Here is a 23,171-nt window from a genome sequence, read left to right on the forward strand (position 1 = left end):
TAATGATCCTGATACATTTAATCAGCCTTTCATATCAGGCTATAAGTAGCACTTCTCAAGTAGCAGTGGTCAGTAGAAGATGCATACATGTACTGCCCAGGGAGAAAAATGGTGCCACCTTTTAGTTACAGAATGGAAAAATGTGCACACCTATCAGCCCCAAACTCCCAGGAAGCAGCCGTATCACTGACACGGAAGATTTGTGGCAAATGTATTTGCAAGAGATAAAAACAGGCCAAGTCATCAAGGATGTCAACATTCTGTATTTGCTAGATCCAGGAGTGAAGCACAAGCCAGGAATCCTTAAGGGGATGTGTAAGATGCACACATGCCTGTCTGCCACTGCCACAGGTGTACTGCTGCAAATTATGGATAATACAGATTATTAAAAAAAAATAATTTCAGTAGTCATTAACAATTTCTGTTATTGCCAAAGAAACATAGTGCTGCAGGAGACTTTTTCTTCTATCAGTGTCACATGTACAAAAGCCCAAGTGCAGCAAATCTGAGTTGTAACACATGTTAATGGGGAATCACCATTCATTGCTGAAAAAAGAAGGAAACAACCTTTCAAAACCCAATCATGGACCATAATGAAACAAAAGGCTTCAGCTCCTTTCTGGCTTTGAGGTAAAAGTCTTTGCCCCCTGGTTTCTCCAAATCATTCTGCACACTGAACTTTACTTTGCCGAATCTTGTATTCTCCTAGAGGAGCAGATCACAGCTCATTCACTGGAGACAACATAGAGTACTAATGAGAGTTTTCGAACAAGAAAATTTGAGATACTGACAAACTTGCAAAAAAGGCAGAACAGTGGAAACTGGCTGTGCTTACTATGCCAGTTCTGACCATTAGTGGTTTAAAGAGAGAGGCTTCTGTGTATATTTGACATTATCCTTCAGCAAAGGGTGTCCGACTGGCATGGGTTTTTTGCACCACTTAGGGCCCCTACTCCAGATGGGCCTTGCAGATTTGACGGACCAGCGGGTCAGATACCTGTCAAAACAACACAAACACATTTAAGTTTGAGATGATCACTGAGAAAAGGTTCCAACCGAAGCAGGAGCAGGCACTGTAGCCTCTGGCCTCCCCACATGCCTCTTTATAAAAGGAATAATCACGAGCAGAGCTCCCTCAATTCAGAAGGGACCACTGGAAAGGAATTTTTGTTTGTTTTGGAACTTGTACGCTGTACTTCTGTACTGAACCCACTGGCACCTGCCTGACTTCCAGTCTCACAAAACAAATCAGGTGTAGTCTCCAGGCTGCTTGCAAGTTGTCCACCTGTAGCTAAACTGGAGTGCCAAATCCCTTTATTGCAACTAAGCCCAAGGCTGAATGCATCCAGCCTGTATGGGAGGTGTTACTTCAACAGCTGGCCTTGATAAGGTAAACTAATTACAAAGGCTAAACTCTGTGAGAAATAAAGTCTCTAAAAAGGGATTGGTTTACTTTCAGTGGATAATCAGTTATTTCTTCTGCATGGGATGGGTTTCTGGCCTAGTCTTGTATTTTCACATGTCCAAATTTGCTACAGTATTCTCTGTACAATGCTACTGCTGCTTGCTGGTGCAGGAAGTCAAAACCTACAGTGTAAGAGGTACTAGAATGGAATTATCATCACAAATACAAATCTCTGTGAAGAGCGATGTCTGGCAAATATCCTCTGCTTTTTGCCATTTGAAGTTTTATACTTGGCTTTGCAAACAGGCGGGGGATTTCAGATCTAGAATCAGTTACTGGAAATCTTACCCTGTGGCTGGGTGGCCTGGAGTTTTGTTAGGCTTTAAATCTTTTGCTACCAGTAGAGAGGGGAATAGAAGTCCTTAGAGAAAGAGGAGTCTTTTCAGACAATAAAGATCCAAAGTAAAACCCTAGCATAATCTTCACAAACAATGCTCCAACAAATTAGAATTTGGAACAGACTGATAAACTTTGTCCAGCGATGTTTGCATGCCTCTGTTGAGTAATTCCATGGTCTTAATGTAACCTCAATCAGTCATCCTCTCCCCAAACAGCTTTGTTACCTTTTATTTGCATCGTGCAAATTTGAGATATTAAGAACTTTGGACAGAGACCATGTAATGCATTTGTTTGAAGGCACTTGGCACATTCCTGAGAACTACAAAGAAAGCTTGCTATGCCAGGCAGCTACAGACCGTATAGCAGCGGCCCATTTTCCTAGCACTTTTCTTCCTCACCAATCCCAAACAGCACAAATTGAAAAATGAATCGCATTTGGAGGTTTCTGCCACTGAAATAAAGTCACCTCCAAAATGCTTTGCTTTTGCTTTGAGGAGTTTATGACAGTTAAAACATCTAGAAGCAACAGCAGGAGAGATTTGGGAGACGGTGTAGAGCAAGATCCAGCCACTTGTCCTCCTATGCGTGCATTAAATTAGTCCCTGTTGACCTTTAATGTTATGCTAGTGCATTAGTGGAATCCCTTACATAACAACATCAGGACAGGAAGTAGGAGAGACTCTCCTTGTCTCTAATTTCACATGCAAAGGGAGTTCAGAGAGTCCAAACACAGGTCCCCAGTTTGGGGGACCTGGCAAAGAACCATGGCAAGGCAGCTCCTTTGGGAGAAGCTGTATGGGTATTTGACAGGCACATGGGGCTCGGTCCTTCTTTTCACATTCCTCTTGCAGCAGGGGGAGGTCTACAGCACGAGTTTTGATATTGCAAAACTGCATTTACAGCAAAGGAGGAAAAAAAATCCCAAATTGTTTTAATGCATCAGTGTGCCAAATGCAGTTCTGGTCACATGTCCATACGCTTACGGGAAAGTGCTCCCGTGATAATAAATGATCTCACTGGGAGAGAAGTGAATGTGTGAATGTGTGATACACATCAATGCTGTGTGCAGGTTTAGACAGACAGTGGCTTTTTAAGAAATCCCTCTGTTTCTGTGTGGGGGCTGGAAGTGCACACCCCAATTCTGCATAGGAAGGAGGATTTAGTAATGGCCTGATTTTAAAGCTTTTGTTATTTCTCTTTTGAGCAGGTCTAATCCAGCCCTCTGGTCCAGGCTTTTGGCTTCCTTTGGGGACTGCAGGCTGGGGCTTTTCATTGTTAGCTGAAACAGACATTTGGACGCTTTCCCTTCCTGGAGCACATTTGCTTTTAGCGCTTTTAATACTTGCTTTGTCCCAAACTCAAACTTGTCCTATTTTGTTTGCTGCTTTTTTTTTTTTTTTTACCTTGATTCAGCAGTGGCAAAAGCCTGATGCCTGGGAGCAGTCAGTCTACAGAGTTCCTTTTCCTCTTTGACTAACCCCAGTTCCTACTGTTTCACAGATTTTTTTTTCCCTGAGAGTAAAAACAATCCACAAAACTCACATGTGAGAGCTTCAAAGCCCATCACACAGGACTTTTCTGCAAACTCTGCTGTCCATGTAAGGTAGTGTACCCCCTTTTCTAGCTAAGTCACCCAACTTTCCATTGTATCGAACCACACAGTTTGTCTTGGGGAGTTTTTACAATAACCTACAAACACACACTGGCAGATGGTCTGAATTTTCTCAACCAGCTGAGAGATGTCAGGACAGAGGCTCCATGTGGATGCCAAATGCAGCTGGTCTGCAGTCTCCTAACCTGTTATCTCAGTATGCAGAGCTCTCACTCTGGACAAAGGGGGACAGAACTTCCAATCTCAGGGACTGGCAACTCACCTCGGGGCTCTGCTTGCCCCTTAAGTACGGTAGGATCCTGGTCAACACCCAGAATCCCTAGACTCCAGCTGCACAAATGAGTAGTTTGGATAAAGTGTGATGGAAATCCTGGTGGGACTTCCTTGATGGAAAAAGGCAAGATATAAACAGGACAGAAACAAGCATGGTTAGTTAGTCACCTGCCATCATTGCAATTGCCCAAAATCTCTGGCATGTGGAAATCCATTTCCATGGATTTTACTCAGTGAGCAGGAGGGCCCCAAAACATTCCCACTCAGGGGCTGCTGCTTAACACCTAGGAGTAAGCACAGGGCTTCCATGTACTGGATAAGGAAAATGACCAACCCATGGGGCAACTGCGGTCCTGCACACAGCCCAAGCAAAGGCCACGTTGGTGCAGTTCAAGGCTGAACTTCTGAACCCTCACTGAATTTTTTCAATCTGGTTTTTGTTTGGATTAAGAGCAGAAGGCAGAGGGCTACAGACTGCAGGAAGCACTCGATCAAAGTGCTGGCAAGACTGCCTCCTCCCTGCCACATCCCTTCCCATAACACCTCTTGGCTTTGCTCACCTGCAGCCACTCTGGCTCTTTGCTTTTGAATTCACATGCTACGCACAGTACAGTTTCCATGCAGATGAGAGAAACCACATGCTGCTGGAGTGAAACGCTGATAGCAGTGAAACCAGATTCTGCTCCTAGGGAAGAGAGGTGTCCATGGAGCCTGAGAACTTTGTAATTCATGAGGAGTTCATATGGAACCTGCCTCTTTCCTAACACATAGCAACTTCTTCAGTTCAGGTGATGGAGGAGGGATTGACTTGGATATTATCTGTGCCAAGTTCTGTTCTTCCAGTAGGAAGCTGAAGATGGAGTGGCAGCTGAGCACTCAAAATCAAGTACTCCATCATCTACAGCACCTCTTGCTGACAGAGCCCAGACTCAGGGAACCTGTGACACCCCTTAGTCCCTTTGGAAAGGGAACAACTTCAAAGTGTTGTGCTTTAACCAATATTTTGGACCTGCCAGAAGAAAATGAGTGCTATAATCACATTGAGAGCATTTAGATGCTGGCCTGAACTCAGTGACTGTTCTGGATAGAGTGTTAGTCCACACGATCCATGTGACAACTTCCATGCTGGAAAGAAAACTGACGAGCTATTCGGGTTTCCATTCCTGAAAGCAAGGATAGAAGTTTGACCTGCAGCTGTGCTTGACTGTTTCCCAAATGGTTCTAGTGTGTGGTGGCCTTACACACATGGCTCTGGAATACGAGACCAGTCTGTCACTCTGCACAGTGCTGGTGAAATCCCCAAGAACTTCCTCAGCCTCGCAGGCTAGTGAAAATATTTTGTTACTGCAGCACTTAATGGGAACATGCCAGGCTGGAGCACAAATGGACACAGAAATAACAGCAGGAAGTTATGAAAGGGAGAATTCAGGCTAAGGACAAGGGAACAATCCTTGGCTGCAAGACAGATTTGCTTGTAGAATCATCCCTTGGAAACAGTGAAAGCCCCAGACTGGGCCAGACATGAGAAAATGAACTATAGGGAGTAATTCTGCATTGACGGGGGTAAACTTCATTGGTTTTCCATGTCCAAGTTCTGCAGACAAATGATACGGAAGAGAGGGGGAGGACAGTAGATTCAAGAATTTATGGATGATGTGGGTACTCCAACAGCCATATTTCTGCAAAAGCACCCATAGCTAATAAAACAGTTAAGTGATAACATTCACGAGCTATCGCTGTCAAAACCAGATTATGCAGAAAGCAAAAAGGCAAAGAACTAAAGTCCAACAAACAAGAAATACCATGGTAAGTTTCACCCGGACAATGTCCTAACTGCAGGGGGTAGAAAAGAGAGCCGTGGAGTGCTCCCCAGTTGAATTATGACCACAAGGTGTTCTCATACATCTCCTACCACCTCCAGGACCACACAGCTTGGCTCAAACTGGCATTTCACTTTCATGTTGTACCTTCTTCTGCAGTTCCAATCTCCTCCTCTATGTTACATTACATCCTGGATGGGTGATCCCTACTGTGCTAGAAAGCTGGATGACCAGGCGAGAGCCGCAGGCCACTACTTCCCAAAGCATTCTGCTCTTCCTCTTACATTCCAGTAGTAGAAACCAGATCAGAAGATGGGGTGGGTAGGGGGAGGCCAGCTGCCAAGTGACCTAGCGCAAAGCAGGGACATTCTTACCTCTCTGCAGAGTAATCTGGGGCACGTAGGAGGGAACATCCCAAGTTCATACAATGAAGACACAGTACAACCACTTCAGAAAACAGAGCAGGGATTCTGCTTTTTGGAAAACATCATTGAGTAAGCACCAGAAGAGCACCTTCTGGAGGGGCAGAGCAGGCAGAGGGGTTCTGGGTGATAAATCCACACTTCACATCACTAGCTCAATAGCAGGGCAGCACCCCTGACCCTTGTTAAAATAAGACAGTTTGCTGATAGTTCCATATGGTGGCATGTTAATCTCAGCTAGGTGATAGCCAGTGCATGCCAGACACTTTGTATTTGAAGCAGGCTCACTTTACAGGGTGACCGTGACATGGGCCAAACATTCTGGCCAAGAATGCCACAAGCGCAGCCAAAGAAAAGCTGAGGAGCAGCTTTTTTGGTGCTCTCAAACGTATACATTAAGACAGCTCCTCCGTCTTTCTGTATGTACTTTCTTAGCACCTTCGCCCAGGAGCCATAATGCTCCTCCTATGCAGCTGGCCTGAACATTGTCTCAGGGGCAAAGAGCAGAGACAAAGCAGTTTTTCATCAGGCTGGTTTGTCCCTCTTTTGGCAGCAGATGAAGCTGCTTTCAAAAATACTGACACAACCTTGGAAGAAGCCTGGCTGAAGGGAGCATCAACCAGAACTTTGCAAGACTGGAGAGAAATGAAAGGGATTGCTCATCCAAATAAAGTCATCTGCCAGACTTCAGCCAGGCAGGGGTTGCTGCTCTCAGTCCAGAGAACATCCACAATGTCTACATGCAGTAAGTGAACACTCAGGTCTGTATTATGGTAGAAGCACGGGGCTCTGACTCCCACATAAATTTACACTCCCCACAATGAATCTCCTTCAATCTCAGGTGGTGTGAGTGGCATCAGTCCCTAAGGTTATCTTAGGCTTTTACCTTGGTCCTGTTACTCTAGCAGGTGGTGTAGTCTACTGTGAAGAGCTCTACCATCAGCAAAACATTGTTCAGCTCAGTGTAAGATTTTCTGTCCCCAAATGGTAGGAATTCTCATAGAAGTATGTGGGGTAACATCTGGACTAGACAGTGACTTCTCAGAAGTCCCTCCTTTAGGAAAGTGAGATTTCTCAATTCAGAGTGGAGTTAAACAACAGATTACTTACAGGGGGGCAATGAAAGGAATTTCAGGGCAGAAGGGGTGAGCACACAAAAGTACAGATAAGACTCTGAAAGAAATGCTGTCCTTCAGCAGGGTAGAGCTCATTGTCACAGTCTTGAGACAGACTATACGTGTCTATGGTGCTCTGTCTATTCTTTTCACCTTGCACCTTCCTATTTTAGAACAGTATAGCAGGAACTGTGTCTTCTGTATGCAAAGCTTTCTTCCGTGTGCAATGCAAGCTCCTGATGGCAAGAGAGTAAGTGCAGATGAGCAAGGGGGAAAGACATCAGGAATGGAGGACGTGTGACTGGGAATAGACTAAATTCTCAGTATACTGGATACTACTAGCCCACCTGTGAGAACTATCCATCTCAGTTTGCAGCCCCAATACAAGTTTGTCTCCATCTCTGTTTGCTGGCTTGTTTCTGCATGACTACTTTCTTTTGACCAAGGAGGACCAGTCTGCTGCAGAGCCAAGCAAGTGATGCCTCTTTCACCTTTGCAAGCATCGGTGCACAGCACTGTGCAATCTGCTGTGCAGGGCCCCTGAGTCCTTCACAGATCAGGTTAAAGGTCCCTCAAACAGCTGGTGGCAATTCAATAGCTCCAGCATCTACAATATAGACACTTCACTTTGCTCCTGAAGTGTGGCTGATGGGGTTATTTTGGAGGGGATATGGTGCAGAAGAATGTATTTCAACACCACACTGAGCAGACCCACTGGTGGAGCACATAAAAAGCTGTCACTGCAGGGAAAGCTAGAGAGCACAAGGGCTGGTTAAATTGATGTTAAAGAATGTACATTACCTGTGTTCCTGTCTTGGAAGAGCTTTAATGAGGGGCCCAAGCATATTATGAGGCACCTCAGTTTCTCCCCGTTGGCGTTACCAGGGCTAGAGCAGCAGTGCAAAAAGGCACTGTTATCTCTCATTTAAACAGAGAGGTGGAGACAACTAGAGCAGCCAATACGATGTACATCACTTAACTGTGCAATGTACTGCCTGCTATGATGTACATCATATTCATCCCTTCACGGACAGACATTTAAAAACCCAGCAGACACAAATGCAGTGAAAAGACTAGCTAAGTTAGGTGTGCAGCCCTGATATTACACCAGACAGGATTAGAGGATGACCTAGTCATGTTCTCATGGCACTGAACAAGGCAGCTTGTTCCACTGAAAAGTCCCAGCCCAATTCTGCCCCTGTCCTCCCCTGCCAGCTCACTTGCAGCACCAGTGGTTGACTGCTTCCCAAATTACTATGGACTTACAGAAAGCTTTAGAAACAAGTACTGAGGCAAAGACAAGGTAAGCTTGGACAAGTCATTTATGTGGGAAACTTATTTGATAAGAGCTCTAGCTTCATTCCCAAAATAAGTACTAGTTGAATGTCTTCAGCATGTGGGTACCCTTCAGTCCTTCCTTCAAGCTAGAGGAAGGAAGCACTTTAAATCTCCTGCCTTATGCGGTGCCAGCTACAGTTCCAGACAGCAATGCGGGAAGTGCAGGTGGGGGTACACAGAGTCAAAACTCTCACAGAGCTGCAACGGCCAAGATTTCACAAGGCTCCAATACGCAGAGCTTTCCCCTTCCAGCAGGCTGAGATAACAGTATCACGAGGGACCAGGAGAGCACACCTGAAGTACGCCTGCACTCTACCCTGGCTCTGGGACTCCATTCTTTAGTTCCAGCCTCCCCCCTAAAAAAAATTCAATCCAATTTCTTGATACTATTCTCTTGTCTCCACTCAGAGCCCAAAGCCTACCTATTTCAATGCTGTTTATCTCCTCAGCAACGGCTCTACTCTCTTTTTCTAAACTCTGCTTTCACCCTGCTTGCTACGTTCCCTTGCTGGGTGGAAAAAAACAAGGGTGGTGTAGGGAGGGACTAGCAATGCAATAGGGGAGGGCTTGGATACTAAACTCCAATTTAAATCTCTCCATTTTAGAGGTGTAGCATACCTACTTGCATGTAGAACGTATCTGGAGGTATCCATTCTTTGTTCTCGCTAAAAGTCTATGGAACAATTTATAAGAGTCAGGGCATTAGATCTGGAGTCCTGGTGTGATTCCAGCAAGATACAGGATTTACCATTTCCTGTCTCAACCTGCTATGCAGAGCTGCTATGTGAATGCTAACTAGATAATGTGCTCCACCCCACAGCTGCTAGATAGACACAACTACTAAGGAATCCCAAAGACTTGTAAGACACAGGAAAAAAAGTTTTCAGAGCTGAAGTATCTGATGGCTACAGGGCTGCATCAAATGTAGAGTCCTCTAATTTGATCCTCACTGATACCCTTTGTGGAGCCTGCTGGTATCCAAGGGGCATTTCCAAGAGCTTGCCTCAAATCTCCACTGCAGAGTTAGACCTGAAATGCAGGAGTCTCCGGCCGCCCCCAGCCCTGCAGCCCGAGCTCTCCCAGCAACAGCCCCATGGCCTCTGGTAACCTCATGGCTTGCTAATGCGAGGTTCATAAACCGCTCTGACATCCCCATGGAAACAGAGTGTGAGGTCATAAACAGGGGATTAGCACCTCTGAGCGCCCAGCGCAGTGCAGGAGGCAGCCGCAGGCTTTCCCTTTGCCCACCAAAGGCCAGGGGCCATTCAGGCTGGGGAGGGGGAAGAGACCCTGTTGCACAGGAAGGGCAGGCAGAGGGCGAATCACTGAGAGAAATGGGGATGGGGCAGAGGGGAACAGGCTTGTGATGGGCCCTTGCTGGCTGCTCATCCCCCCACTCACTGCTGGTACCCCCCTCCTGGGCACCTTCCTGCTGTTGGGGGCCAGGCACCAAAAGGCTAAGAGAGAAGGGACTGCTCAGCCTGGAGAAAAGGCAGCTCGGAGCAGGTCTTACCAATGTTTATAAATACGTGAAGGGAGGGAGTAAAGAAGATGGAGCCAAGTTCTTCCTAGTGGAGCCCAGTGACAGGACAAGAGGCAATGGGTACAAATTGAAACATAAGAAATTCTGTCTGAATGTAAGAAAACATCATCTCACTGTGAGGGTGCTTCTCTGGAACAAGCTGCCCAGAGAAATTGTGGAAGGTCCATCCTTGGAGATACTCAAAACCTGACTGGACATAGTCCTGAATAACCTGCTCTAGGTGACCCTGCTTGAGCAGTGGGTTTGGACTAGACAATCTCCAGAGGCCCCTTCCAACCTGAACTACTCTGTAATGCTGTGACTCCATCTCTGTGGCATCCTCCTGTGACTGCCCTACTGTTAGTGATGAGGAGGTGAGTGCAGCTGAGGAAGGGAGGGCAGACTAACAAGTGTGGCAGTTTTAATGCTGTGTGGATAAATGGTTTGAATAAGATGTGGTTTGTCCTTAAAAAACTAACAAGAGAACATCGTGACAGACGTTTCTTCTCCGAAATGCTATAACTACTCTTTATGAACCCAGTTGCCTCAGGCATGTTTTACTCAGTTATAAGGAACTGTTTTTCCTCTTCCAATCTATTCCTGAAAAAGAGAGATGTGGAAAGACAAGTCTATTCACCTGTTGAGCTTGGGTTTCTTGGGAATATGCCCTTCAGGAAGTTGAGGCCTGTGATTTGGCAACAAACCTGAAATAGAAAAAGACGTGAGAATATTTTGCAGTGCCTCCTTGCCTCTGTAGCATCCAGAGGCTAGATTACACCTCGTAAGCCAGGCAACCCAGATCCCTACTGAGAAAGCACAGCAAAAACTCAAGTACAGTAGAAAGGGTATTTTATATTTAGTCATTGCTGAACCTGCACCCCAGCCAAAGAGAAGCTAGGAGGTTCTGCTGGGTATAGAGAGGAAATACACACCAAAGACACAGCCACTTGGGCTCATCAAAGAGGCTTTTTGAGAGGACATAGGGCGCTGGTGTCCAATCAGATTGATTATTAAAATTCTCAGTCTATTTAACTTGGATACAACTCAGGTACCAGGCATAAAGCTCAGCACAATACTGACTGTGTCAACCTGGGTCCCACTCTCAGGGTAAAGCAAAAAAGCATTCACATGGCAGATGGTAGATAGGTGCATGTTATTAATGGGGTAGGTCAAGCTTATGCTAAATCAAGTAATTTCCAAGGATGGTATTTAATCATTAGTTACTGGAGACTGAGCCACTTCCCAGATCTTTCTGCAACAGTAGACTCATCTACAGGGATAAACGTCTGCTGCCAAGACACATAGAAAGCAGGGCAAGTAGTCTCTGGTCCATCATCCTGTCCCAGCACTTGGACCATAATGAGTTTGCTGGCTGACTGGACAATGACATCTCAATGAGCTATACTTACTGGGCGGGAGACCCCTCTCACGGGGTTCTATGGGTAGCCCACAGAATGGGGTTGTCTCAGAAGACTAGGTACCTGCACGGTGAGCCATCTGCACACAGACAGCAATCTTCTTGTGCTCCTCCAAACAGAGGCCTGTGATCCTTCGTGGCAGCATCCCTCCATCAGAACGGATAAACTGACTCAGCAGCAAGACATCCTGAGAGAGCAAGAGAAGGGCAAAACCATCAGTGCTACAGCTACTTTAACTGCTGTGATTCTTAGGTGGTGTGCTCACCCTCATGCTGTGTACAGAACTCAAAACAAAACAAAACAACGATTCCTTCCCACGCGTTTTGGCTGCAGCCTGACGAGTGGCTTTTGCTTGCTGTCACTCCACCTGCCAGCTTAGCTCAGTAAGGTCACTCAGATGATCTGAGTCTTCCCCTGACTTCACTAGTGTAAACACATGATGTCAGCTGCAATCCTTGCTACTTCACTGTCGCTTGCTCCAAGATTCTAGCTAAGATAATGTGTCCTAGGTAGTCAGGCACAGTTACACAAGACGTACAGATGGATAGTGTTTACACAATTTGAAATGCCATCACAGCTGCTATCCTAAAGGTCACAGATATGTTAGATCACCTCTGGCCCCCTCCTTGTTCCCTCAGAGCAGGACTGTTCTCTGCTATCTACTACTCAAACTTTTATCCACTTTCCCATGATGGAACTTCTCTCATTTCTCTCTGGAGGGGTGGAGAGCAGGGAAATGGTCCAAGATCTTACATGAAGAAGCTTTTTGTAAGAAAAGAACGTGTGCTGATGAGAAAGACCTAATAGGATAAATTGTTGCCTTCAGTCCTTTCACTGTGCGTGTACGAGGTGGAACTGTAACGGCCATGCTGGATGGAAGGAGCACTCAGAGCATGCCAAGGGTTTGTCTGTGATTCAAGAATCATTTAGATTACACTGCTGTTGACCTTTCCAGTTAAGAGCTCTAGAAATGCAAAGCACTCTTAATAAAAACAAAATTAAAGGGATCTCTAGGATCAGATAGTATCACAGAGCTGGGATGACAAATTTTTAAACACAGCAGCAACACTTGTTGCACGAGTGTCCCATTAACTGTACACAGTACAACAGCCCAGTATTTAGATACATGCTCTCCATTTCCACACACACCACCGCTGCAAATGTACCTCTCAGGACAATATAGGCAGGTCCCCTTGACATGCTGATGTCAACATAAGTTGGCCCAAAGGGCCTCTAGAGACTCTGTGCTTCGCTTTTTTCCCCATCTGTTGATAGATGTTGCTGGTTGAGAGTTTACTTCTCCACTGCTGTTGTAAACATGTTCGTAGTTGAGGCAGCTGGACCATGTGGAGGCTGCCTGCAGGCTGGAAGGGACCTGCCATTGAGCACCCCGACAGAATGAGAATTAAAACCAGGTACGTCAGCACTTTACATCTGCCTGTGTATGGCAACAGGTGAGAACAAAGAGTACTTGTTGCTTTGCACGTTGGGTGACCGTGACTGCCTTTTGTTCACAGATTCGCAGATGTGCTCCCACCCCCCCATCTTTGCTGCTTTACAAAGAGCTCCCTGGAGCATTCCTAGCTTCAGTTACTGCCCTTGCAAAAGCAAACAATTACAAGTGGATATAAAATGAATATTCAGAAAACCTAGCTATCTAGGAATTATACATCTACCCCCACTACACAAGATGAGCTCAGCTCTGAAGGGGGCTGCTGGAATTCAGTATGGCTTTCTGGTAATCACGGATTCTGACAGATGCTGTCACACAAGTCTTACAGTCAAAATTTAGAGGTTTTTGTTTGTTTTGGCTTGTTGTGGTTTGGTTTTGTCCTTCTCTCTCCCCTGCTTCAATCCCACCCTCACTAATATTATCATGACACACAATTTCCCTCCCTTATCTGGCTTCCTTTCTACCTCCACTTGTCTACAATGAATGCATTCAGACTGATTTTCAGACACAGCTCCTTTGAAAACATGGCAGGTTAGGCAACTTCTCACTGATACAAAATGACTTATCAACCACCATACAGAGTGATGTTGTATCTGAAGAACAAGAAAAGCACAGCTGAGCAACCAGCAGCATGCTCCTGAGAGGCCATCTATGGTTAAAAAAAGAAGTGAAGTGTCCTCAGCCCAGCTAACACATGGCCTTGCCAATGAGAACCGTAACCAGGGGATCAGTTGGTGCCAGCTGCGTTGGTGGAAACTGGACGGAGGCCAGCCAAACAGTCCAAGGGCACTGACTTTTGGCCACTCCTGAAATGCACTGGATTGGGTTCAGGAAACCACAGCACGACTCCATCCCCTTTTTTCCTCTTCTTCAGCCATCCAGTTCTCCAAATCACCAACAGTTCAATTTGCCATTTACCACAAACATATTGCGTCCCTAAGTGAAAAAGGGCTGTTTAGCTCCAAGTGCCTAGAAAGAGACAAACTTTCTAGACTCTTCTACTAGCCTGCTGCATTACTCCATCGGGAAGAGGAAAAAAGGAGCTGATGGCAAGTTTGAGGCTGTTCCAGTCTTTGCAGCCGTGAAAACCTAAGTAGGCCACACGCTCTTGTGAAGGGTGTGTGTGGTCCAAGTGATTTCTCGTATTACCACCACGCCTCATGGAGTCACAGGCTTGTTATCAAGTGTTTCCATGCAAAGCGGGGAGGTGGGAAGCAAAGGGAGATATAGTCTTTCTTTTTCTCCCTGTGGAAAAAAATCAGGAAAATCCATTCTCTTTTATCATCAGTGACACCAACAGTATCACCAGCTGACCAACACCCCTGTGTGGCAGTCATTTCTTAACTGAAATCATCTATGTCCCAGCCACTGCAGCTCCAAATTACACTCACGCCGTTTGGCTTAAAATGCTGCACACTTGACAGAAGGTTTGTCCATTTCTGAAGATCCCCACAGTTAACAGGCCAGGTGCCTCTCCCAGAGTACTCGCACAGATGCATCTTACCACAGGGAGAAAGCAGACAGGTACAGCCAACTTTATGGGGCAGCTGTGGAGGGAAGCAAACAAGCATGTGGAGCGGTCAAAGAAAAAAAATACGTCTGGCAAGTCCTCATGGTGCCGTCATGTTCCATGAAATTCACATTTTGTGCTAGTGGACAGCCAAGCCTGTAACCACGGATTTGCTTTAATCACTGGACAGCTCCCATGAGGCTGGACCCAGATTCCCACCCCTGTAATCTGCAGCATTTGATGAAAACAACTTGGATTGAATTAATCTAGGGCTAATAGGCAAAGCTTGCAGTTTGGTTTCCCCTAATTGCTGCCAAAGCAAGATGACATATTTACTGCCTACTCAGACTAATGATGTTTGAAGTGGATAAAGGGGAAAATGAAAAACAAGTTTAGCTTTCACCTCTGAAAGGGCTGGATAAACTTGCTAAATGAAACATTATGTACAGCACGTTCTTGTGAATGGATGGCAACGAAAATGCAGAGGCATCTCTGCATTTTGATATCTGCAGACACTTTGAAAACAGGATCCTTCACTGGTTACATGCGATTCATTAAAACCTTCATTTACTGCAAGAAGAGTTCTGTCTGTGTAGTCAAATTACTACTGGGCTGTATCAGACAAGTCTGCCAGTCATTATTTCCAGTTACACAAGAGTCTAGTTTTTCCTTTCTCCCTTACTCCTGGGAGCTGTACACCATTCTCCAGGCATTTCGTAACAGGATTGCAGGTTTCAATCCAGTTGCATCCTGACAAATCATAGAATCATAGAATGGTTTGGGTTGGAAGGGACCTTAAAGATCATCTAGTTCCAACCACCCTGCTGTGGGCAGGGACACCCTCCACTAGACCAGGTTGCCCAAAGCCTCATCCAACGTGGTCTTTAACACTTCCAGGGATGGGGCATCCACAGCCTCTCTGGGCAACCTGTTCCAGTGCCTCACCACCCTCACAGTAAAGAATTTCTTTCTAATATCTAATCTAAATCGACCCTCCTTCAGCTTAAACCCATTACCCCTTGTCCTGTCACTACACTCCCTGATAAACAGTCCCTCACCATCTTTCCTGTAGGCCCCTTCAGGTACTGGTAAGCCACAATTAGATCTCCCCAAAATAATTTTTTATCTCCAATGGATATGAAAAAAAAAATCATATCTGAGGTCTCTGTTTCAATGGACAGACAGACACACACAGACCACAAACTGGGGGAATTTATACCTTAGGCTCTGTTAACCTGCGCCTCAGCAGAGACTAAGGACTGAACTGGCAAAGACAACTGCAGCCCTCCACACCACAGCCGAGACAGGTTGGAATCATGACCTGCTAGGGCTCACAATGCCTGTTCAGTTGATTAATAACTTTGGAGACATTGGTCCCCCAGTTCTCTGACAGCCAAAGTAACTCATTATGCCACTACTTTAGACTGTGCTAGTTGCACATGACAAAAGGAAAGTCCTATGAGGTCATATTACTCAGCTCCCTCAGGGGCTAATTCAACACTTCCCTTTTCACAGTGCCTCATTCAGTCCAATTACAAGCGTCCCAAGCAAAAAAGCTCACACTTTCTCTTCTGTGCAACTGACTGATCTCAGCTTATCAATCTCAAAGGAACCACTGTGATCCATCTATTCTGATCTCTTACCAAGAACAGATTATAGGTTATGCTGTATGAACTAGGCTATATCTTTAACAAAAATAGCTGTTCTCAATTTACAGACTTTTAGGACAATTAACCACCAGTGAGTAAATTGTGCCACTGTTTAATTACCCGCACAGTTAAATGCCCGCACTTTATTATTTAAGCATTTCAAGATTCTGCTGCTCATCACTGCTGCAGCAAAGAAAATAGCAGAGAGCGCTTTTGTGAAGAAAAGGGAGATTTTATTCACCTTAACATTTAAAAGTCTGAAAATCCATGGCTGGTACAAAGCATTCAAACATATAAGGGACTTATTGAAGCAGAAGATGCGGTCTGCTCCAAAACTGAAATTTCTCCTAGTTCTCATAAGCCCCACAGAGGAATGTTTCTAAATACTGAGGTAAGAACCTTATACAATTCTGAAATACCAGTTCATGCTGCGCTCTGTAGCTTTTTGTCCAGGTTCTCCTCTGCTCTACTGCAGGAGTACTGGATATATATATATACACCAGATGCATATGCATTCAAAAACTGCACGACAGCCAGAATGGACATGTTCCTAGTTTGTACCTCAGGACCACAATTTCTTAGGAATGATCTCAGCAATGATTCTCAAGACTCTGGCTGCAGGATCTCTCCTCACATTTAGGTTTCTCTTGCCTCCATACAGTAGAAAGAATCAGATCTAAGAATCAAACTGTGGAAGAAAACTCAAAACCTTAGTTCACTCTACAAACACACATAAGACTCATGTTTTACATTGTTGGTTGGGATCAACAGCCTACTTCTAATCCTGGAACTCAGGCTCTGCAGCATCACATTGTCTAAAACTGCCTCTTTGGTTCTCAGTGGCACTGTTATCTCTACATGCAACAGAGTCTTTCTCCGCTGACAGAAGTATAAAGTTAGTCTATATATTAATTTCCAAGATTTAATCCGCTCCCATGGCTCACTTCATCCCTAAGCATCAGTTTATAGTTTCTCTGGAGTTGTTAATGTGTGACTCATGGAATACTTTCTGGAAATCTGTAGAACTACCCAATTTAATGATGCTGTTGACTCCTTGCATTTAAAAGTCACATAAAACTCTATTAACCTTAAGAAAGTATTTTCCAGTGTGATTGGTCTGTTTTGATCAGAACACAATTCAGCAACCATGAAGAAGAAAAGAGTTGCAAGAAATCACTGCATTCAGACATGGGCAACACAAATCAAACATGATCTGTTTTTGTAGTACTTTCCATATCTTAATGGTATTTGGTATTTTGCTCATTTATTATCATCTGCAAATTCATTTTGTTTTTAACTTTCCTAGATTACTGAGAAACCAGACCAGAGAACACTAAATATGCCCCACCCCCAACTTATTTTACTGTTTAATATTGCGTCCAGTCTCAGTCAGAATCACTGACAACACTCAAGATCCTAGACAACTTAATTTCTGCAATGCAGGCTTTGAAAAATAGTAAACTGGTATTTCATTTACATCTCACATCTGTTGTTTCACCTGCACGGAATAACTGCAAGTATTGTCTGGCACTATTTCTGTACTCATGTTCTTCATAATTCATGAGTCATAATTAGTCCTATCCAACAGGTTACTTGTTTTTACTCCTAGTTGATACCATTTTACTTGGAATTTGCAAGATTTGATTTACCAGGTGGTAATCATCAGCATCATTTTCCTTCCTCTCTCAACTATTTAGTATTTCACTTGCTATTTTCAAACCATTTGGCGATTCCTTAGAATTTTTTTCATGATTTAAAAAAAATCCTGCAAGTGATTTAATACATTTGTTAGCTAATTCTCTTGAGATCTTGGGCCTACATGCAATCCGGGCCTGCTGGTCTGTACCTAATTCAATGCTGAAGTTATTTCTGTACCTGTTGTTTTACATTTGCAAGATTGCCATTACTACTTAGATATTAAAACATAATTTTTATTTTGTGTGTGTGCACGCTAGGACTGCATATGAGCAGCTTAGTCATTCTGCAGCCAACGTGGCTTTCAGTCCTCTTCTCCTCTCATTAATGGACTTACTTTCTCACAAAGATTTCCTCCAGATGCATTTGTACCTCTCTTGCCCTAATCCTACTGACATTAACTTATTCTGAGTTTTCTGTTGCCTTATCTTAGTAACAGCACGTTCCTGTCTGGTTTTCTTCTTTTCTAATTCCAGTACTGAGTTTTTAGCTTGCAAGGGAGGAACTTAGAAGTTGCAGAATGTAACTTTACAAGAGGTCATTCAAACACAGAGTTTACAAAAGGACTATCTCATGCTTCTTATTCTAAAGTGTTCTTGACTGTTGTGCTTTTGTTTTAAAGCATTACAGGATTTCCCTCCCATCTTCTACATTTAGTGTTAGTAATCCTCTCCATAGTTAATAAACTTCTCATTAGCATTTCCTGCAAAAAGCTTGAATCAAATCTATTTTTTCCTGATGCAAGGGATGTAAACACGTATGCTCTCCTTCTGACCTATCAAGAGTTTTAAAAGTTACATAAATGAGCTACTACATTAGTGGACAATGACCCAATAAGAAATTGTAGTGCTTGAAGACATATAATTGATCTAGTCAAGTCTTTGGCCTCTCTGGAGTTAGAAGAGGCCTGATTCAGTTGACTAAATGTTGCATTCCAGTTTGATTCTCCTGGAAGTACAATACTGAAAGGCGGCTGGGAACAAAAGAGATATATGGCCTTTTCAGATCAGACGGCCACGTGTATAATTCTAAACCTCCTATCTGATATGAGCTCATCCTTCTTTTTCCCAGGAACACCATCGACCAAGGCACACAATTACTATGTAGGAAACTCTTGTTACACCCAAGAGAAGCAGAGATAGAGTTAGCTATCTTTACTACATCCAGCAAAAGACGAGAGGGGCAGGTTGTGCAGTATGTAGATCTGAGACCAATACTTATCTAGCTATGAGGATGGGGGAACTCTCCTTTGTTAAACTCACCACATAATCATACTTATGCTTCAGATTCCAGCGACAGATGGGACACTGGCCAGAGGGGTTTGGAGGAGTTGGTGTTTCAGCATCCTCTATAATTCTCCCTTCAATCTAGGAAACAATTCAAAGGATATAATGATCAGGCTAGTTTAGACCTCTACCCACACCTGTGACTTGATGAATATTTTCATTAAGTCCACAATGTGTTGACCACTATTGGACATACATAAGGGGAACAGTATCTGCATTATTCAACTTGCTTATACATAGATATACCAAGCACTTTGGATATACACAGACTATGGGGAAAAGAACAAATCCAAAGGGTGTAGAGAACCATTTGGTAAATTCTTGCATGTATTTTACTAAATGCAAACTAGTTCACAGTCAGTGTGAAGTTCTCATAGCTGCCTGCAGCGCTCCTTTGAACCGCTATGCCTTGGAATTGTAGCGGCCCTTTAGCCAAAAGCTTTAACACACATTTTTTCTGGGAAAAAAAGAGAACATCACAGAATAGCAGATACACGTTGTGGAACAAAACATGCAGGGGCTTACTAGGTTATAAATCACCATCAGGGAAAATTCTGAGCAAAAGTTAAATTTAAGAAATGACTTGTCCTTCCACATTAGGACATGTCTGTGGGTTTGTAGTTTTCTTTTTTAAATACACCAATATTATATCCAGTTTAATTCCCTGAACAATTCCTTTAGGGGATCATTTTATAATCTTTTCTATATCACTACAAAGTGGTGACATCCAACATGCAAGTTTTCTCAAAAGTAACATGCAAAGAGATGCAGAATATGTGTGGAAAGAACTTGAGAAATTTGTTTTCTAAATGTAGATATGTTAGGAATATGAAGTCTATCTACATGTGCGTTTGTATTTTTTTTTTTTTTAGGACTTATGACTAGATGCAAGAGCTATCTCAAATTGCAGCTGAACAGACAGAAAAGACAATAGAACTAAGCCATTTTTTTCCCCCAAAATATTTTGGAACCTTCCTCTGGTCAAATTAAGATTAAAACCAGATTTTGAACACCAACTGACAGCCTCAAATAGTGCAAGCACCAGAGAGTTTAAAAAGAAATGCCGGGTGGAATGCACTGTTACTTTTAAGAAAAAAAGCTGACTGATTTAGACTGAACTGTCAGGTTCTGTGCCTGAAAACCTGGGAAGAGAAAAGCATGACATTTTCTCTAAGTGTGCATGGGACGCTGGCATCCAGTGGAACTGTCAGAACTATTTTATACCAAGGATGTGTGGGTTTTGTCTAGTGATGGCAAAATTGAAACAGATAAGTTATTTGTAGCTCAAGCATCTGTACCTCAGAGAGAGAGTATCGTCAATTTTTAAATAAGATTCCTCCCCCCACAAGTAGAACAGCCAGTTTATTAAAAAAAAAAGTAACTATGAATACAAAATATAGGCCAGTATCTAATTTTCTATTCGTTGGTAAAGATATTTTCTGGGAAGTCAGTGGATCTGGTCTTGATTCTTGCAAGCCTGGCTTCAGACTGTACTTTGTAATTCCATCTTGGAAATGAATAAAGATTCAGAATGTTATGTCAGTATCAATTTTTCTTGAAATAAATTTCAGTGTACAGTTTTTGGCAATTATTTCCCAACTGCTGAGAACTTTCATATTGTTAACCCACTAAGTTATTATTCTTCTGTTAGAGAACTAAGAAGGAATATAGGGGCTCTACATTCTCAGTATGCTGATGAAATCCAAATTTCTCTGGGATTCATTCATCTGGTTGATGTCAAACACTTCCTTCAATACTGATAAAAACAAGGATACATATAAAGATGAGCATAGAAAGATGGATTCAGAAAAGACTCACATAGACTTGGTAGGATAAATGGAATGACCAGAGGATATGCTGAGAAATGTATCAGCCCTTTAGTTGGTCAATTTACACCATCTGTTACAAGATTTTCCTCATCTAGGGGCACTGACAGATTCTAGATTGATGCTATGATATTATACAGCAGAAATAGCCAAATCTCCCTTATGCTTCTACAATGGGCCAGGAAGAATAATTTTCCCTAAAGGGTTCTGCTACTGCAATGCATACCTTTTTTACTTCAAGCCTCAGTTAACATATTGGGACTTTGTGATTATAATTTACATCCGCTTTGAAACTGACTGAGTGCAAAGTACAGAAATCCACTCTGTGTGTTGATGTGCACACTTCCCCCTTGTTTTGGTTAAAACAACTTCAGGGCATGCTTGCAAGCTCTTCTCTTCAGGTCTGTGGGCAAAGATTAGTAGCCTGGCACTTGAAGAGAAGAAAAAGAGACTTTCCATCACATCTACTGTCACACCTCAAACTTATTTTTGGTGACAGTCTTTAAGAGATCTTGCTAACCGCCATATTCTATTTGATATTATATATCTAAAAATATAACTAACCTGCTCCATTCAAGTTTCAAACATGACAGTGTCCACTAATACAAACATGACAAGAAGGAAACTCAGACTTTCAAAGGCACATACAACCAGGTTTTGTCTGTTTCATTAGCAAGCAAAAACAGTCTGTCCCCTCCTTATTATTTAGGTATATATACATTAGCATTTAGTGCACTGTCTTCTAGCTATTCCCAAATAATTTCTTCTCCACTCTCCTCACTGTATTTACACATTTAAAAGAAATCTGTGCTACCTATCTCCAGCCAAGGCATAGAATGCATTATTCTGCTCACATTACATATGCCAGTAGCAATCTCCTCCCCCTCCCCCAAGTAATTTCAGCGTTTCTTCTAAAAAAATGACAATTATCTTGATAAAGCACAACAGATCAGATGGCATTAATTTGGTAAAATTCTAATTCTACTGCTTTGGTCTTTTCCTTCCTGTCTTAAACCACAGCTGAGAAAATGCTCTTTATCAGGTACTTCAGAACTTCTGTTTTATTTTCAGGAGCAGTTTTCCTTTAGTATTTACAGTCATCTTTGATGATACCCCTTTCAAATAATTTTTTTTCCTACCAAACGTGTTACAAGATGCAAGCTTTATATCACCTGCAGTCACTATGGCACACACAGTGATTAACAAACACAACACAGATCAAAGGCAAGCGACATGTGTGGCATGCAGCTGGTACAGAGCCATCCTGCAATGCCACATCCTGTTGCCAGCCCAGGGCAAAGTGACAAAGCCACTGGGCAAACCTCCTTTGTGCCTGCCCACACTCAAGATGAAGCCAAGTGTCACTACATTAAGAAACAAACCCATCTGAAGAGCCGCCTCTTGCATTTTGGGTCCCAAACGCCTCTAGTCTGGGCTTCCAACTTCACCAGGGGTGCAGTGAGGGGTTTGGTGCTCATGGGTGGCTCTGACTGGAGCTACCCGTCACCAGCAACTGGGTGACGCTCCCGACCTTGGGCAGCCAAACCCTCCATCTGGCTTACCCGCACTTGCAACACACTCCTACCTTGATTTTGCCTTCACACCCTGGGATGTCCTTCAGGCAGAAAAGCAACTCTTTCACCAATTTTTTTTTCCTTTGGGGGCAGACACGGATACATACACACACACAACGGGAGGCTGAAGGAGAAGGAAGCAACGGCAAGGGCAGCTACTGAGGGAAAGGGGTGCAGGGACTTACTGTGGTCGTGTTGCCTTCAGTCACCTCCACGACTGCAAAACAAACAAACAAAAAAAAAAGAGATGGGAGAACAAAATGAGACTCATTCAGCCTAAAAGAAGTTGGATTTGGGGGGAGAGGGTGAAATACAGCGAACGCAACAGTCTCTCCGACCGCGGTGAGGCAACGGGGCGCAGGGCAGCCCAGAGGAAAGGTGCTATGGCACCGCCCCGGACCCCCTTCCCTCCGGGCTGCCCTGAGCCCAGGGCCATCCCCGGACTCACCCTCCCGGAGGGCTCGGGCCGGCGGCGAAACCCAACCGTTTCCGAATAGCCCGGTGAACAACCGTTTCAACCCCCCGCGCAGCAAGCTGGGCGCCGCCATCTTGCCGTCGCCGGCGCTGTCGTCACTCCTGCTTCCGCCGGCGAGAAGGCGGGTTCTGCCGGCGCCATTTTGATGCGCGGCTCTGCCCCGGTGCTTGTCACCTGAGGGGAAGAAGGAGGCGGGAGACTATTGCTCCCCTGCCCAGCATCTTTCCCCAGGGTGGTTTTCTTAATTTTTTTCGTTTGATTGTTTTAAGGTTTTGTTGTTGGGGGTGGTTTTTTGTGGTGGGTTTTTTTTTTTTTGAGCTTCTATCAGCTTGGGGTGGAGGTAAATGTAGAGGTAGTGCTGGCTTTGTGCTATGGAGGC

The 23,171-nt window shown here is 44.0% G+C and overlaps 1 protein-coding gene across 2 annotated transcripts; it reads right to left on the bottom strand.

The window, feature by feature from the left end:
* On the bottom strand, positions 1 to 22,891 carry MRPS18A (mitochondrial ribosomal protein S18A). Of its 2 annotated transcripts, XM_054821322.1 has the most exons (6): positions 22,766 to 22,891; positions 22,503 to 22,534; positions 18,894 to 18,998; positions 11,388 to 11,511; positions 10,544 to 10,610; positions 1 to 997 (listed from the first exon to the last, which is right to left on the bottom strand). In XM_054821322.1, the coding sequence occupies exons 1-6, from the start codon at positions 22,863 to 22,865 to the stop codon at positions 853 to 855; spliced, it is 573 nt and encodes a 190-aa protein (XP_054677297.1). In that variant the 5' UTR covers positions 22,866 to 22,891; the 3' UTR covers positions 1 to 852. The 2 variants fall into 2 exon arrangements, with proteins under 2 accessions (XP_054677297.1, XP_054677298.1); XM_054821323.1 differs by lacking the exon at positions 18,894 to 18,998.
* Between the last annotated feature and the right edge of the window lie 280 nt (positions 22,892 to 23,171).

This window comes from Grus americana, chromosome 3 (assembly GCF_028858705.1).
Source record: "Grus americana isolate bGruAme1 chromosome 3, bGruAme1.mat, whole genome shotgun sequence".
Taxonomy (NCBI): domain Eukaryota; kingdom Metazoa; phylum Chordata; class Aves; order Gruiformes; family Gruidae; genus Grus; species Grus americana.